The sequence below is a fragment of the Terrapene carolina genome, unplaced genomic scaffold (genome assembly GCF_002925995.2).
Source record: "Terrapene carolina triunguis isolate 2854851 unplaced genomic scaffold, T_m_triunguis-2.0 Scaffold21, whole genome shotgun sequence".
NCBI lineage: Eukaryota > Metazoa > Chordata > Testudines > Emydidae > Terrapene > Terrapene triunguis.
This window is the reverse complement of record NW_020664372.1, coordinates 7,348,775-7,366,304: the sequence shown is the minus strand read 5'-3', so window position 1 is coordinate 7,366,304 and position 17,530 is coordinate 7,348,775. Positions and strand designations below refer to the sequence as shown.

The following is a 17,530-nucleotide window of genomic DNA, read 5'->3' as shown; positions in this document are numbered from 1 at the left end:
CAGCTTGACTTCTGTACCTGGAAAGATAATGGAGCAAATAATTAAGAAATCAATTTTCAAACACCTAGAAGATAATGAGGTGATAAGTAACAGTCAGCATGGATTTGTCAAGAACAAATTGTGTCAAGCCAACCGGATAGCTTTCTTTGACAGGGTAACAAGCCTTGTGGATAGGGGGGAAGCGGTAAATGTGGTATATCATGACTTTAGTAAGGCTTTTGATACTGTCTCACATGACCTTCTCATAAACAAACTAGGGAAATACAACCTAGATGAAACTACTATAAGGTGGGTGCATAACTGGTTGGAAAATCGTTCCCAGAGAGTAGTTATCAGTGGTTCACAGGAATGCTGGAAGGCATAACAAGTGGAGTCCTGCAGGAATTAGTTCTGTTCAATATCTTCATCAATTATTTAGGTAACGACATACAGAGTACACTTATAAAGTTTGCAGATGTACCAAGCTGGGAGGGGTTGCAAATGCTTTGGAGGATAGGATTAAAATTCAAAATGATTTGGACAAACTGGAGAAATGGTCTGAAGTAAATAGAATGAAATTCAATAAGGACAAATGCAAAGTACTTGACTTAGGAAGGAACAATCAGTTGCACACATACAAAATGGGAAATGACTGCCCAGGAAGGAATACTGTGGGAAAGGGACCTGGGGGTCATAATGGACTACAAGCTAAATATGAGTCAACAGTGTAACACTGTTGCAAAAAAAAAGCGAACATCATTCTGGGATGTATTAGCAGGAGTATTGTAAGCAAGACACGAGAAGTAATTCTTCCGCTCTATTCTGCGCTGAGGAGGCCTCAGCTGGAGTCTTGTGTCAAGTTCTGAACGCCACATTTCAGGAAAGATGTGGACAAATTGGAGAAAGTCCAGAGAAGAGCCACAAAAATGATTAAAAGTCTAGAAAACACGACCTATGAGGGAAGATTGAAAAAATTGGTTTGTTTAGTCTGGAAAAGAAGACAGAGGGGACATAACAGTTTTCAAGTACATAAAAGGTTGTTACAAGGAGGAGGGAGAAAAATTGTTCTTCTTAACCTCTGAGGACAGGACAAGAAGCAATGGGCTTAAACTGCAGCAAAGGAGGGTTAGGTTGGACATTAGGAAAAGCTTCCTGTCAAGGTAGTTAAACCCTGGAATAAGTTGCCTAGGGAGGTTGTGGAATCTCCATCATTGGAGATTTTAAGAGCAGGTTAAACAAAAACCTGTCAGGGATGGTCTAGATAATACTTAATTCTGCCTTGAATGAAGGGGACTGGACTAGAAGACCTCCCGAGGTCCCTTCAAATCCTGTGATTCAGGGCTAGGCTCACAAGGGGGATTTAGGCATCTGAGTCCAACATTTAGGTACTTCTGGCACTCACAAAACCACTGGCTCAGCTGCTGTCTAACCCTGTAGGCACCTAAAGACATGTTAGCATTTGGTGTGAGAGGATAGGACATTGAACAGAGCACCTTGGAAGGAGAGGACTCAGAGTGGACCCCATTGGATGGGATTAACACAAGGAAGACGAGAACTAGTATCTAGCAGCCCCAAAGTAAGATCAGGGACCGATTATGCTAAATATTGTACAAAACACATAGGCTTTGCTGCAAAGAGCTTTTAGCCTAAATAGTGAAGACCTAAAAAGGGAGTATTATTATTCCCATCTTAGAGATGGGGAAGAGAGGCAGAGAGAGATCACATGGCCTGTTGAAGTTCACACAGAAAGTCTGGAAATGAACCCAGATTTCCTAAGCCCCCATCTTGTGTCAGACAAAGGCCTCTCTCTCATAAGCTACAGTTTAGGCCTTTTTTTTTGTTTTCAGTTTTTACTGATTTTTACTTTAAAATTCCCAGATTTTACTAAAGCTATTTGGTTTTTACTGATTTTCACCTGAATTTTGGACCACTTACATACATGAAAATGCTGATTATGTTATGAAAATCCAATACTTTACATTACATGCATATGTGTATGTTGTTAATAAATCAGTCCAAGTGCAAATGTGAGGCTGTATCCTAAGGTAAGGCAACGTAGTGGAAGATACAGACATGTACATACACACATACATGTACTGTTATGTACAATCCATGAAATAAACCATAGTATTAAACTACTTTTACTTTCACGCTTACTTAGCTGTTTTTATCTCCATCCTTCCATCCCCAGATATTGACCCCAAGATTAACTGTGAAGTAAATTTTTTGCACGGACTCATCTGTTTTTTAATTTTTGTAATAAGCACTGATAAAATTCCCAGGAAACTTTAATTGTGATTAATCACAAGATTAAAAAAGTAAGCATGCTTAGTCACAGTTTTAATTGCGCTGTTAAAGAATAATAAAATACCACTTATTTAAATATTTTTGGATGGGGGGGAAGCATGTGTGTGGGAGAGAGACAGTTAGTGGCTGAGAGTGTGTGTGTGTGTGTTGGGAGCATGTATGAGAGACAGAGAGTGTGCTGGGGGAAGTGAGCGTGTCAGCATGCTGCCTCTTTAAACAGAGCACTTACTAGCCTGAAGGCTTGTTCAGACAGCAGCAGCTCCCACTTCTGAACCACAGGCAGCAGCACACAGGTTCCCTGTCCCTCAACCCCAGCTCAGTGGAGTTCGTCTCTAAGGTGCCACAAGGACTCCTCATTATTTTTGCTGATACAGATGAACACGGGTACCCCTCTGAAACCTGTCACTTTGCTAATATAGTTATACTTGGCTATCTATACCAGCAAAGGCAACGTGTGCGGGAACATGCGGGATCATGTGCCACCCAGATTTGCTGCTTGGCTTGTACGGAGCATGCTCGGCTTGTACGGAGCATGCTCAGTAACACTCCTGAAGCCAGCTGCCTTCACTCTGCCACCCCACTATTCGCAGGCCTGGGTTGTCTCTATATACTAGCATACGCTTTCTAGTGTAGACAAAGCCTCAGAGTATTACTGGGCAACAAATGGGAGGCCTCCCTCAGTGTCCAGAATGCAGGGAAGGTTGTTTCATAGCTGCTGGTCTCCAGCAAGTCAAAATTACTGCTATTTATTTTGCACCCTTCTCTGACACAAAATAATGGAAAATAAATCTGCACATTAAGCTTCTAAGGAAATTGCAGAAGACATTAACTTATTTACCCCTGCATTTGAGAAAAAACCTTGGAAGACAAAAACTAGCTGCAGACTGATCCCACAGACATTCCCATCAGTAGTTTTACAATAGTTAAGCAGCGACTTCTTCCAATAGATGCCCCAGAAAGGCCTGCCAACTTAACTCTGCAACATCCAGACACCACTGATAGAAAAATATAATACACACTTCAGAATGTGGATTGTGAAGCTGCCAAGAACACTACAGTGGCCGCAGCAGCAGCTGACTGATACTACAGCAGACAGAAGGAAGAAGGGGAACACATTTAACGAAGCCAGCAATGGGGAAATGCCAAATGAGTATTGCATATGAATGTGTACGTGTGCCAATTTGCTTTATAGCTGTGTTATTTTTAAACAGAACAAATTATGCCAGCAGCAGTCTGTATTTATGAGACCACATCTGGACATTTGCAAATCACAGTATGATACCAATCTACAAAACTACAAGCAAGAGGGACATGCGTCTGAGTAGTCATGTATAATGAGGAACCAATGAGTAACTGCTCATTTGTTTAAGGGTCCCACCCAAAACAGACAGGTTTTTAGGCCACAGGAAAATAAAAAAATCAACAACAAAGACAGGCAGACAGAAGAAGAGGTATAAGGTTGCTATATCCAACCAAAAATAGTTTAAAATGTGGTCTTTAATCAGGTATCCATTCTTATTTTAAATGAGATGGATATTAACTAGGGCGGTCAAGCAATTAAAAAATTAATCACAATTAATCACACTATTAAACAATAAAAGAATACCATTTATTTAAATATTTTTGGATGTTTTCTACATTTTCAAACATATTAATTTCAATTACAAGGTGTAAAGTGCTCACTTTATTTTTGATTAGTATTTGCACTGTAAAAAATAGTATTTTTCAAATCACCTAATACAAGTATTGTAGTGCAATCTCTATCATGAAGGTTGAACTTACTAATGTAGAATTGTGTACAAAAAACGGCATTCAAAAATAAAACTATATAAAATTTTAGAGCCTCCAAGTCCACTCAGTCCTACTTCTTGTTCAGCAAATCATTCAAACACGTTTGCTTACATTTGCAGGAGATAATGCTGCCTGCTTCTTGTTTACAATGTCACCTGAAAGTGAGAAGAGGCATTCTCATGACACTGTTGTAGCCAGCGTCACAGATATTTATGTGCCAGATGCGCTAAAGATTCATATGTCCCTTGATGTTTCAACCATCATTCCAGAGGTCGAGTCCATGCTGATGACGGGTTCTGCTCAATAACAATCCAAAGCAGTATGGACCGACGCACGTTCTTTTTCATTATCTGAGTCAGATGCCACCAGCAGAAGGTTGATTTTCTTTTTTGGTGGTTCGGGTTCTGTAGTTTCCGTACTGGAGTGTTGTTCTTTTAAGACTTCTGAAAGCATGCTCCACACCTCGTCCCTCTCAGATTTTGGAAGGCACTTCAGATTCTTAAACCTTGGGTCGAGTGCTGTAGTTATCTTTAGAAATCTCCATTGGTACCTTCTTTGCGTTTTGTCAAATCTGCAGTGAAAGTCTTCTTAAAATGAAGAACAGTCATCATCCGAGATTTCTAGAACATGAAATATGTGGTAGAATATATAGAGCATCATTAGCATGATAGCATGTCCTCTAGAATGGTGACCGAAGCATGAAGGGGCATATGAATCTTTAGTGCATCTGGCACGTAAATATCTTGCAACGCTGGCTACAACAATGTCATGCAAATGCCTGTTCTCACTTTCTGGTGCTGTAAATAAGAAGAGGATAGCATTATCTCCTGTAAATGTAAACAAACTTGTTTGTCTTAGCGATTGGCTGAACAAGGAAGTAGGACTTGCAAGCTCTGAATTTTTTCATTGTTTTGTTTGAGTGCAGTTGTGTAACCAAAACAATTCTACATTTGTAAGTTGCACTTTCACGCCAAAAAGAGATTGCACTGCAGTACTTGTATGAGGTGAACTGAAAAATACTATTTCTTTTGTGTATCATTTTTACAGTGCAAATATTTGTAATCAAAAATATACACTTTGATTTCAATTACAACACAAAATACAATATATGAAAATGTAGAAAAACATCCAAAATATTTAATAAATTTAAATTGGTATTCTATTTTTCAACAGTGTGATTAAAACTGATTCATTTTTTTAATCCCGATTCTTTTGTTGAGTTAATAGTGTGAGTTACCTGTGATTAATCGACAGACCTAATATTAACCACTGCTGCACAGCCTTTGCTATTTGTAATAGTTTAAAATCTCACTGGTAATTAGTTTGCTAATCTAGAAAGAGGTTACAAACAGGGAGCACAAGATACAGAAAAGAAGTATGAGATTGTCACCGTTTAATTGTTCTTTCTTGTGTGATATCAGAAGGCATGATGTTGACCATGCAGCAGCAGCAGCAGCAAAGGAAAACCCACCCAAACCATAATTCTCAAGCCAGTTCGGACTTGAAGTATTGTGTGGTCACTCACAGATGTAACAATTCTAGGAGGTGGAGAATGGCAACCACACGGTGGCTATGTGTAAAATTTCCACTAGTTCAAAAGTCACTGGTTTGAGAGAGTTCCCTTTATAAATAAGGGTCTATGCATAAAGAATAAGCAATACCAATAATGTTAGTAAAAACTATCAAACTGGTGGAAAAATGTTTAACTGCAACCACTGTATTACACCTACCCATGTACCATCACACAAATTATGTTTGAAAATATCTGCACGGATACAAGCCTGACATTGCTATCTGACAACTGCTTTCTGTTGGTATTATAGAACAGAGATCCATTAGACTAGCTGTCAAGCCAGGAACAGATATATTAGTGCTTGACTAATATATTTAAAACGGTTTAACTTTCTATAGTGAAAAATACATAAACATGCGACGAGAGCTTCCTAGATTACGTTGTGGAGTAATATAGTCTGTTACACTTTAGGTCAAAAGAAACATACAATAAAAAATAAAAAAAAAAAATAATCAGATTGTGGACCAGAGTTCATTTGTGTGAAGGGTTTCCCCCTTAAAAGCTTAGGCAAAATTTTCAGTAGTAGAAGTAAGTTAAAATTAAGCTTCCAAATACATATGTAGCCCCCTAAGTAGTCTGCTTTTCAAGTGTGCTGATGGACCTAGGAGACTAACTTTAGCTACCCATATTTAGTATTCGCTTAAATATGTATTAAAACCAAATCAGCTAGAAATTGGTTAAAAAAAACACACACACACACATACACACACCAATCCAGCCATTTATAAATATCAAAACAATGCAGCACAATGGCTGACAGTGAGTAGGCTCCTACTGTAGTTACATTATCAGAATACCCTAAGTATTATCCAAGACAGATATGCCATATGGCTAAAATTCTCCCCACTCCAAACTTCAGGGGTGGGGAAACTATCTGGGTCAGTAGGGGAAAGAAAACTCTGGTGCACCTTTAAGGATTGCTCCCCTCCCCTTCCACTCCTTGGGGGAGCTCAGCTTTGTTATGGGCATCTGGGGCACCGGGGGGTTCCTAATGAACTGGCTGGATGGAAGGGCATATCAGAAGTCCACTGGTTCCCGTGCATCCAGAAAGGTGGTTTTGTTCATTTTTATAAGCCCTTTCCCCTGCTTGGGGACCATTCTGCAGCAGGGAGCAATAGCTACCATCCTTCCACCCTTTGGGATTAGTTGTTTCTGGTCCTTACAGTGGGCACCACACTAGTTGCTTTGGCCTGGAAAGAATATTTCCCTCACTGCCTGGGCCTGCAGCAACCCAGGAGCCAGTGGCTAGGGTCAGTTGTAAAGTTCATGTTCTGGCAATCTGGTAGATGTCCAGAACAAGTCTGGTTCCTCGATAAACCAGAACTGGATTAGGGGAAGGCATCTCTAAAAGAATGTGGAGAATGGGGCTGGGGTTCCTAATGACTGGTACAACGAGGGGTCAACCCCTCTACGCCCATCTCATTAACTTGTGTACATGGGAAGGGCAATACGGGTCCCAGCAACAGCAGTGGGACCAGCTTAAATGGGTTGAGGAGGATGGGTGAAGGGAGCCCTGACCAGGTGGTACGGATTACGAAAGGATGATCTGCATCAGACAAGTTATTGCCAGATTGTTTCCCAGATGCATTAATAAACTGTGGCCTAGCTGAACCACATTCCTGGTGGACAAAGGAAACAGGCAAGAAGAAAGCTATATAAATAGGGTTTGTGCAAGTTACTCAAAAATTTAATGTTTTTCCCCTCAAACATCAAAACCCTATTCTGCATTCATACAAAAACTGTTTACAGCCAACCTCACTCTATTAGTTTGTTTTCTAACTGTAAGGCACAAAGCAAAGCTGGCCAAATTTCTCCAAACCATGGAGGCAGCTGCTCCTACCCAAGTTCACAGGAAACAGCAAGAAAAGTACACAGCATTTGACACATCTGGAAGAGATTGCATAGTCTTTGAAAATATTGTCCTAATTCCTTTCCTCCTGCTGATGAGATTTCAGGCTACTAAAGTGCTACATCAACTACAGAGGATTAGATAACATGTAGGCTTTAACTCTACTCATTCTTTTTGTCAGAACAAAGGAGAATTTTTTCAAGCTAGCCTGGAAATAACAAACATTCTGATTCAGAAGAAAGAATATTGTAAAATGTACTGGCGTAAACAGAGAAATGAACTGGAAGGTTGATATTTAACTTGGGAAAATTGGTATTTACTGCACTAGGTGACCAAGGTAAATTTAAAAAGGAAATCAGCATTACGTGCTTTTCATGTTTGTACTAAGTAGTGAAAAGAAATGTCAATATAGTAGTTTTAAGTAAGAAAGCATGGAATGAAGGGGAGAATAAGTATAGAAGGCTGGGATTTGTACTCATTTAGCCAGAAATTTACTTGTAATTGCATGCTGACATGCATGAATACTGCAAATGTGTAATTCTCTAATGTAAGGTGCAAAATCCAAAAGCAATCATCATAATTAGCAAAACAAAACGTAATGCTTTATTTGCTCTCTCTCTCTCATGACAATGAATGCAAAAAAATACAGATGAAATTCAAAGGGAAATGCAAATCAACTATTAAACATAATGAATTTTATTTTTTTTCAGGAAAGACTGGAAAGAGGAGTTTTCTCCTGAAGTGTTAGTCCATGATCATTTACCTTTTATGTAGTTTTGAAAGATTAAGAATAATGAACAATGTGACCAGTTTACATATGCATTTTTTAAAACATTCAGTATAGATACAAAATTGAATATAGCACTAACTTAAGACAACATAAATCTCATTCTTTTAATGTTAGCATTAAAGCAAAGTTCCAATAAAAAAAACAAAGAAAATAAATGTTTTTCAAAGATGCAAAATATACTGATTACTGGTTGCAACTGAGATTCCAGTTGTAGTAAAGAATTAAGAGGTCTATTCTCCCATTGTGTCAGAATCATAAGTCTCACAGACATTATTGGGAGTTATGCATGTGTATGAACAGGAGAATGCACCCTTCTAGAGATGATATATTTTAGAGTAATACCGCTACTTTTAAGTAAATACTATCAAGAGCCCACTGTTCCTATTTTTGCTAGTAGAGCCTTAACAAATAAAAACACCCATGAAGAAAAAAATGTTATTTCCAAAGTGACAATAAAAATGTACTCATCAGCTTCATTCTTATGTAACACTGGAGTATTTATTCTAAACAAGCATGATAAGATAGCTATAAAAGCCCTTTTGAGAAATTTAAATAAAACAGATTGCGTTTATATAACACAAACCTTCTTAAGTAAGATGATCAATGTTACAAACCAAGGAACTGATCTGCAATTGCACCTATGCAGAAGCAGAGGCCCAATACACGGATCCAATTGCAGGATCAGGGCCTGATGGCCCAATGCTTGCTTGTGAAAGTAGCACCATCCCTTTTAATGGGACTTTCCATGTGAGTAAGGGTTTTCAGGATCAGGCCCAAATTAGTTATTCAAATCATACTGTGAGGAAACTAAATTGTTCAGATGGACATTTAAAAGTTTTTGCCCTCTTTTAGAATTATACCCAAAATAAAATTATACTTTAACATCCAAATTAGCAAAAAATAGTGTGTGTATATATATCGTCCATATTAAGATTAAACAAAATTTACAGTGAATGAGAAAATACTGTGGTTACAAATATATTTTGACATAATTCCTAAGAAGCAATCTAAACAGTAATCTATGCATAGTTATTTACACAGGAGCTAGAAGGGGTATTTCATTTTTAAATCAATTGATATTTTGGTCAGAGTTTGATAAAAGCTGATCGATACAGGTTTATAATAATCAGGAGCTGCAGGTTTTAGTAAACTTTATAACAAAAAGGTTGTATGTTGCACAATCATTAGATGAACCTAAATTACATAAAAAACTAACTACAAGTCTGACATGGTTAATCTGAATCATTTAGTATATCCCATTTTTACTCTCAATTTAACTTCAGATCAACAAGACAATGGTACATACATGCTAGGAGACGAACCGCCACTTAAATCTTTCACAAACAACAAGCACAGATTAACCAAGTCTGACTGTACTTAAGCTCTATCATCAGACTGTATGTATGGTTTGTTCTCATTTCAATCCTATCCTTTAGTTAGCACATATGCTAATGTGCAAAAACAAAGGCAATACTTAATATAAATATTAACTAGAATGAACAGAACTGGCACTTAAGCAAAAACCACCCTGTCATTCATTTTAGAAGCTGTATCTTTTCTTCACAAATTTGTCTTCTGTTTTTAGTAGTCTTCTATCCTATTAACTTGGAGGGCTACCGATCATCTGGAAATTTCACATTGGTAAAGGAAAGGAATGTCTGGTTGATGCAGTCTGGAGATAAAGAAAGAATCATACTTCAGTTCATCAGACTGATTACCTGTAAGTAACACTGATAATTGAGTTAAGATTTACAGAGGGGGAGCAGTTACTCCCCAAATCAGGATAACAGAAGAAAGTGACAGGATTAAAAAAACCCCAACCTTTAACTTTCAAAAATATCCTATAGTTTTTCTCTTGAAAGACTTGAGTGTGTCATGTTATTTTAGAGCTGCTAACATTGACAGGTAAAGTAACTCTGTCCAGTGCAATTATTCCTTGTATTAAATTAATAAAATTCATTCATTTATGCTTGTTGGCATTTGCTTTGAGTGTATTATTTCAATTTAATACTTAAAACATCTGAACAAATATAAACTCTCTCCAGCTCTTGAAGAGCTTTTTTCCCCACAGCCCTCACTGTGATGAAGTCAGAAGTCTGGGGCCCAACCCAGCACCCACTGAAGTTGACTTCAGTGGGTGCTGCATAAATCCCTCATCTTCCATCCTATACCAGATTTCAATCTCAGATGAAAGAATCATAGACCAAACCATCACAGATTCTCCTAGTTCTTCCTTAAAGCCACTGTGTTCAGATACAATGTATGCAGTTAATTTTTAGTACCCCTGAGTTTTAAAAGTTTTATGCCTGCACATATATTTTATTCATCACCATAACTTAATTATTTAGCAAATAGTTACTAGATGTTTTCATGCAGTGTTTACTGAACTTTTCCTTACTATGTAGAGCCACTGTATTGCTCCGAAAATGAAAGATGTTATTGATATGAAAAGAATAAAATAAATGACATATTTCTTTATTATTAAGAGTTTACCTTACTGCATAGTTTTGACAAAATGGCACAAAGTAAAAACATAGTACATTGCAATTTCGCTCACTTAGATTTATTTCTTGATCAAGATCTGTAAAGCACAGCACAAGTAATTATTTTCCATATTTTATCTGTAGGTGTCTAAGTGGATGTCACCATCTTAAATAAAAGACCCATCATTTCTAGACTACGTGTCTCAGTTTTTTCCCCCCAGACTTCCAATACTGTGTTGCTGGTTACTTCATACTGATCCTGCGGCCAATCTTGAAAAAAAAGTTAAGAAAATCATCTTTATTAAGTTAAATATAGTTTCTAAATGAAATCAAATTAAGAACCAATACCAAACATTTCAAGTTGTTCATGAAATAAGTAACTATTGTAGCATTTTCCTTATGGACATGAAGATAGTGTTTAGTAATGCTAAAGGCAAAGGAGTCTCCCTGTATTAAGTTATGTAGCAAAATCCAAAAGATCTACCTAATGGATAAAAGTCTACAGGAGCCTAAAAGTGGACATGTGCCAAACTGATTAGTCAGCTAACTTAAGGTTATACAGAGCACACTGTGAGATACATAATAAAAATCATGGCTCACAAGTGGCTTAAAACTGTCATGTACAGAGTCAATACATGTCAATCAGATTGAATATTGAGATTGCTGGTAAGGAAGCATTGATCTGACTGATGAGCCCAATCAGTTCACATTTGCTAATGACTATCCTGATTGTCTGTAGATTGATTATGCAAGATGAACAATTTTCACCTTAACTTGTAAGTTTGTTTTAGCTTTAGAATCCTAGTTTCAAAAGAAAACAATAGTTTTACTTTCAAAATGTAGAGTTATAAAAAGCATCATACTTCTAAAGTACTTTCAGAATGCATGGCACAGCACAATTCTTTTTTTGGTGACCAAGATTTAATGTTCCTTGAAATAAATCTTGATATCAGTTTCTTTGTGCTCAGCATTTACCTCTAGAGCAGTGGTTCTCAACCTATTTACCATTGTGGGCTGCATGCAATACTACCTGTATGGCCCCAGGGAGGTTATGTGGGCCGCAGCTGTGTGCTGACTGGGCCGCAGATTGAGAACTACTGCTCTAGAGACGTAAGTTTTAATATTAAATATTTACAAAATTGCTTACCTCTAATACAAGAAGAAAAATCTTGTTCTATGAGCAGCTGCCATGCTTTCAGACATGTTTCTGACTTTAAGGTAATTGACAAACCCTCGGAAGAACAGGAGGAGACCTGAAAATATTTAAAATACACACCATGAGAAGTGCTAAGGTACTTAGATTATTAGCTGCATTAAAATAATGTAAAAAGTCAGTATTATTTGTATAACCCTGATCTTCCACAAATCAACCCATGAGTTATGAGTCTCATAAATTTAGTGTCTCGTCCCATTATATCTAGATATATAAATTATATGAATATGATAGTTCTAACATCAGGAAAGAATTTTAAATAAATATCAGGGTTTTAGGTTACTAAACATGTAAAGTACCAACATACAAAACAATTTTTTTTTGAAGTACACAAAGAATGTTTGCAATACAGTTTTACAGCATTGCTCTAGGTTTCTTCCTTTTTTTTAAAAAAAAAATATAGCTTTTAATTCAGAACAATAAAACTGCTGCTGTGTCAGAAGACCATCTGAATTCTAAAACATAACCAGAAATATATAGATGATGTAGGAGAGTAAATGTACTTCCAGCCAAATAAATAAATAGAATGCTCTAGCAGGAAGATAATAAACGGCAGTAGATGACTGCGTGATGTTTGGACAGGTGAAGTTTTTTGGCTGGCTAAAAGAAGAGGCAGAGTGTTGACTGATTAACACAAGATTTGTTGAGCATTAGTTGTAAACACATGCTTTTTTGGTGTAAGTCATTTAGAAATTAACACCACACTTTCTCTAAATTATTAGAGCTGAAAGATGAGGGAGTTACTTATAACAGTAGGTACAAACTGGTCAGGTGGAAGTTATTTTTCAAGTTTCAATGCATAATTAGATGAACTCACTTTCATATGATGTTGACGACAATTTAGCAATTCAATGACAGACTGGACATTTTTTGACTAAAAAGACTATCAAGGAGTATAAGGCAGGTAGTATGGCCTAGGGGATAAACAATACTGGGACTCAGGAAACCTTGGTTCTATTCCCAGCTCTGCTACTCCCCTGCTGGGTGACCTTGAGCAACTCACTTTACCTCCCTGTGCTTCAATTTCCCCATCTGTAACATGTGGATAATGATATAAAGGAGGTAAGTAAAACATTTTGAAATCTACTGATGAAAGGGGCTATTTAAGAGCTAGGTGGTATTATTAATTATTATTATTACAGTAAATACCGAAAAAAGTTGTAGAAGGTACATCGCACTTCATGATTCTGGTTTTAAAGCAATCTCTAACTTTTAGGCATTAAGAGGACACTAATACTACATCTGCCTATTGTGAGGGTTTTTTTTTTTTTGCAATTTCTTCCATGCTACTGGCCATTGTCAGAGACAATATAATGGACTAGATGGATTCTGGGTATGATCTAGCACAGCAACTCCTATGTTCAAGTTGATGGTGCCCCTTTAGGGCTTCTTTTAGAATACTGAAAAATTAATTTCACCAGCCCATGTAGATATTTCTCACTAGTATAGCTAAGCTTACATAGGGCAAGTCTACATTATAAAATTAAGTCAACCTAAGTTACGTTGACGTACCACCAGCATAGTAATTCAATCGATTTTACACATCCACACTATGCCTCGTGTTAGTGGTGCACATCCTCACCAGGAATGTTTGTACCAATTTAACTGCTAGTGTAGGGCATTATGGGAGTGTTTCTGAAAGGCAGCAGTCGATGTAAGCAAAAGAGTGTCTACACTGACATTATGTCGACACAAACTACATCAACTTAAGCGCTATGTCTCTTGCAGAGGTGGAGTTATTACGTTGGTGTTGTGGGAGAGTTACATCGATCGGAGCTACATTTAGTGTAGATGCTTAGAGAGTTAGGTCGACATAAGCTGCCTTACATCAACCTAACTCTGTAGTGTAGACCAGGCCATAATTAGAGCTGTATGCTCATCTGAGGACTGAATATTTTACAGTTGCCTTGAAGTTTATATACCAATGGATCCCAAAAACTTTCTTTTGTGTTAGTCAAAACCACTTCTTGCTATGGTAATGGCACACTTTCTCCCCTCCCCTGTATCCCAACAGGCTATGTCCCAATACAGTTACTGTAATTGCCCTGCTTTTGTTCATTCCCCCCTCCCCCACTATCCTTGCCTAGGACTTCTGTTTCCTTCTCACTGATTTCTTTCCTGTGTTTATTCTCCCCTCCTCCCCCGAACTCTTGCTTTTTGTTGTGTAGAAATCGCCCTACTAGAGAAGTAAACTCATTCACCCAGCCACCACCAAATGGTGCCAGGGGCTATGGAAAGTTTTGTGGATTGTTGACTTAGAGTAATGGGAATAACTCATTTTTTGGTTCATTGGCAGTTCCAAAAACGTCTGGAAAAAAATTAATTTCAGATCAACCCAAAACTAAAACTTTCCTGAGTTTTCAGCCAATAGAAAAAAAAATAGTTTAGGGTCAAATTAAACATTTGTTTGACCTGAAATTAAATGTTTCATTTCTGGGCATTTTTAACCTTTTAAAACAAAAACAAAAAAATTTTGGAAACAAAAAGGCTAAATTCACAAGGGAACTTCGGTACCATTTACAAGACTGAGTAGGTAGAGATGCCCTCCACATGCCTAATAACCCAGTGATCAGGGCACTCACCCCTTGGGATGTGGAAGATCCAGATTCAAATTCCCATTCTAGAGCAAGGACTTGAACCCAAGTCTCCCACCTCCCAGGTGAGTGCCCTAACCACCAGCCTATTCTGTGGTGGTCTCTCTCCCATTGCAGCTGTTCTGCTTTGTATAAATTAAATATTCATTCAAGCAGGGACTGGAACCTAGGTGTCTCCCTACCAATCCCTAAAGTGTGTACCTTGTTAACTGGACTTAAAAAAAAAAAAAAAAAAAAAAAATTCTCACCTACTCTTTCTGGACCAATGAACATTTAATTTTTTTCAACTGAAACAATTCACCAAAATCAACATGAATTCATGAAATATTTCGGTTGACCTGATTCTGCATTTTCCGGTGGAAAAAAGTTTTAGCCAAAACATTTCACCCAGCTCTACCCAAGATCAGGTCATATGTTTTTGTGACTAAGTTGAATGCTGTGGGGACAGAGAAGTTTAGACTGGTATTCTACTGCATGAACCTGCAACCATGAACACAAACTGCTTCCATGTCCAGCTGTAGGGGTTGTGCAAGAGCAGGAAGGGAGGACAGGTGGCTTTCAAGGAGCCACAGCTGAAAGCTCTTTTTTGCATAGCATGTATATTGAGCAGCAGATCCAAGCTCAATCAACTTTCTGCATTTCTCCCAGTTGGGAAACTTAGCCAGCAGTGCATGGGGGGGGGGGGGGTGGGGGGGGGGGTTGAGAGAAGAAACAAAGCAACTTTTTTTTAAAATTAGTATTTTCTCTTTTTTTCAGTGTGTTTACTTTGTGCATTTGACAGTACTTCGTGAGCAGCCAGTCTGACTCTTTTGTGGGTAGTACACCCCTCTCTTCAGACCTTAAAAAAGAGAAGTATGCATGCAGCAGGCGTCTAACCATGAAAAAAAGAAAAGGGAGATTATGAGTGAGCCTGAGCATGTTCGATGGTGCTACTCAAAGTATTGTCCAAAAGATCCTTCTGAATATAAGTAGGACAGCAGAAAAACTTTCAGTTTTTTCTTTTAAAAAAGGATTTTTAAAAAAGGACAGATCATGCCCTTTAAACCGTGTTCCAACCAGAAAGGTTTTTTTTAAAGTAATAATAAATAAATAAAAATAAAAATTTCTATGTCCCTTCAAGCTCAGAGTATTCTTTTCCATGTTCTGTTAAGAGTCTCTACTTGACAAAAAAATTACAGAGTCAGAATGTAGCCAATGTAACACATAGCACAAGATGTTAAAGACTGTACTTTTAAAATATTCACATAAATTAATGTTTGGACTGATGTAGCTATCTTTAGAAAGCGTGAATTCTAATTATTCAATACATCTAAATGCCAGCTAGTGCCTTTCATCCCAAAAGGATTCCAAAAAATATTATAAATATTACAAATTAAAGGTCAACATTTTCAAACTTGAGAGACTGTAGTTAAGCTTCTTAATTTGTATCTGGCATCTAAACAAAGTGGCCTGATTTTTTTTTTTTTGGGGGAGGTCCTGAGTACCCACAAGATGTTACTGAAATTAATGGGAGTTGCAAGTGCACAGAACCTCTGAAAAGCACCCTCCTTTTATATAGGTGGGCCAAGATGAGTTAAGAGTCCTTACTTTAGGAATCCAAGTTTGAAAATTTTGACTTAAAATTATTTTATGTGTGTGCATGGAATCATTTCATCCACTGCTGAAATGCAGTCACTTCTGGCATAAAACATTAAAGCTATTTAAAGACCTGTTGCTAAGAGGTTTTCAGCAATTGCAATTCCCATTGATTTCTGGCCCCAACAGTGCACCGCAACGGAACAAAAGCAAGTTGAGGATAAAAAGTGAAGAATACCCCTCATAGCCAACTGAAAGCGAAAGGGGAAATGTTAGGTTGCTAGTGTGTTCCAAGGATCTTTAATGATCATAAACAGTCAATATCTGGGTTTTGCATCTCGCCAACAGCGTAAGGCCCTAACATACTGTTGCTAGGTCCCTTACATCTCAGAGGAAAGAGTGCCACCTACTGATTCAGCAACATCACATTTTAATGCATTTCTCCAGTTAGAAAATGGCAGGAATTAAAATAAATTAATGGTATAGACTGAACTCTCACATAAGGAAAAAGCTACAATGGTAGTATGTTTATACATCATAATTATTTAACTAAAGCAGAGACAAAGGAGCAAAAATTAGAAATCTATGAAAACTTCTCAGAAGTCTGTTTAGCTTCATGCTCAAGAAAAAACAGACTGAACGGAAGTACTGTGATCAAAAAGCATGACGCCTTTCCCCTTGCCTGGCTGAGTAATGATTAATGTAATATGCATTTCAAAGGCAAAAAAGGATACTTTCATGACTCAAAGACTGATTTTGGATGGTAGTATCGGTCATATCCCTTAAAATCTTCTGAGAACTTTAACGTACAAGTTACACATGTAGATATTGAAAATTAAGGCCTATAGCTAACATGTTTTTTAATTTAAAAGTTTATAGTTTTAACTGCGTAACTCTATAATCTTATCAGCCATGTTTGTTTATTTTTGTTTTAAAACACAAGTTACAAATCACAGACATCTGCATAATTATAATATTTCCAGCATAGAACTCTGAACTAATCAGAAATTCACACAGGAATAGGACAGCAACCAAGACTTTGGTGAAAGCAATGGAAAAAGTACAGAAGACGATTTTTAATAGATGGAGAAAAAACATACAGCTTCCTAGTATTTACTGTAATGTTTTGATTTTTTTAAACATATACTCAACTCATCTTTAAGAAATTCTCCACCAAAATAAGATTTGTTTTGAATTATAACTTACCAAGTACAAGAAATATCCACCAAAGCCAGTACTGTCCATTGAAATATCCAGTAAAGTAGTCTGAGAACTAAAACAGACAAGGATTAACCACAGTAATACACAATATAAATTACATTTAATATTTTAAATGCATCTAGGACAAAAGAAAAAAACAGTCAACTAGCACATTT

At 37.3% G+C, this 17,530-nt stretch overlaps 1 protein-coding gene across 2 annotated transcripts in view; it reads right to left on the bottom strand.

Moving 5' to 3' along the window:
* Window positions 1–8,761: 8,761 nt before the first annotated feature.
* Window positions 8,762–17,530, bottom strand: part of NDFIP2 (Nedd4 family interacting protein 2) — a 69,174-nt gene continuing 60,405 nt past the window's right edge. Inside the window, exons 6-8 of one of the 2 annotated variants that reach the window (XM_024218253.3) lie at window positions 17,361–17,427; window positions 11,920–12,025; window positions 8,762–9,961 (exon numbers count right to left, since the gene is read on the bottom strand). In XM_024218253.3, coding sequence (XP_024074021.1) covers window positions 11,922–12,025; window positions 17,361–17,427 — 171 coding nt within the window. In that variant the 3' untranslated portion in view covers window positions 8,762–9,961; window positions 11,920–11,921. Of the gene's footprint in view, window positions 9,962–10,761; window positions 11,043–11,919; window positions 12,026–17,360; window positions 17,428–17,530 lie in introns of those variants that run through there. The other variant, XM_024218254.3, reaches the window with a different exon arrangement.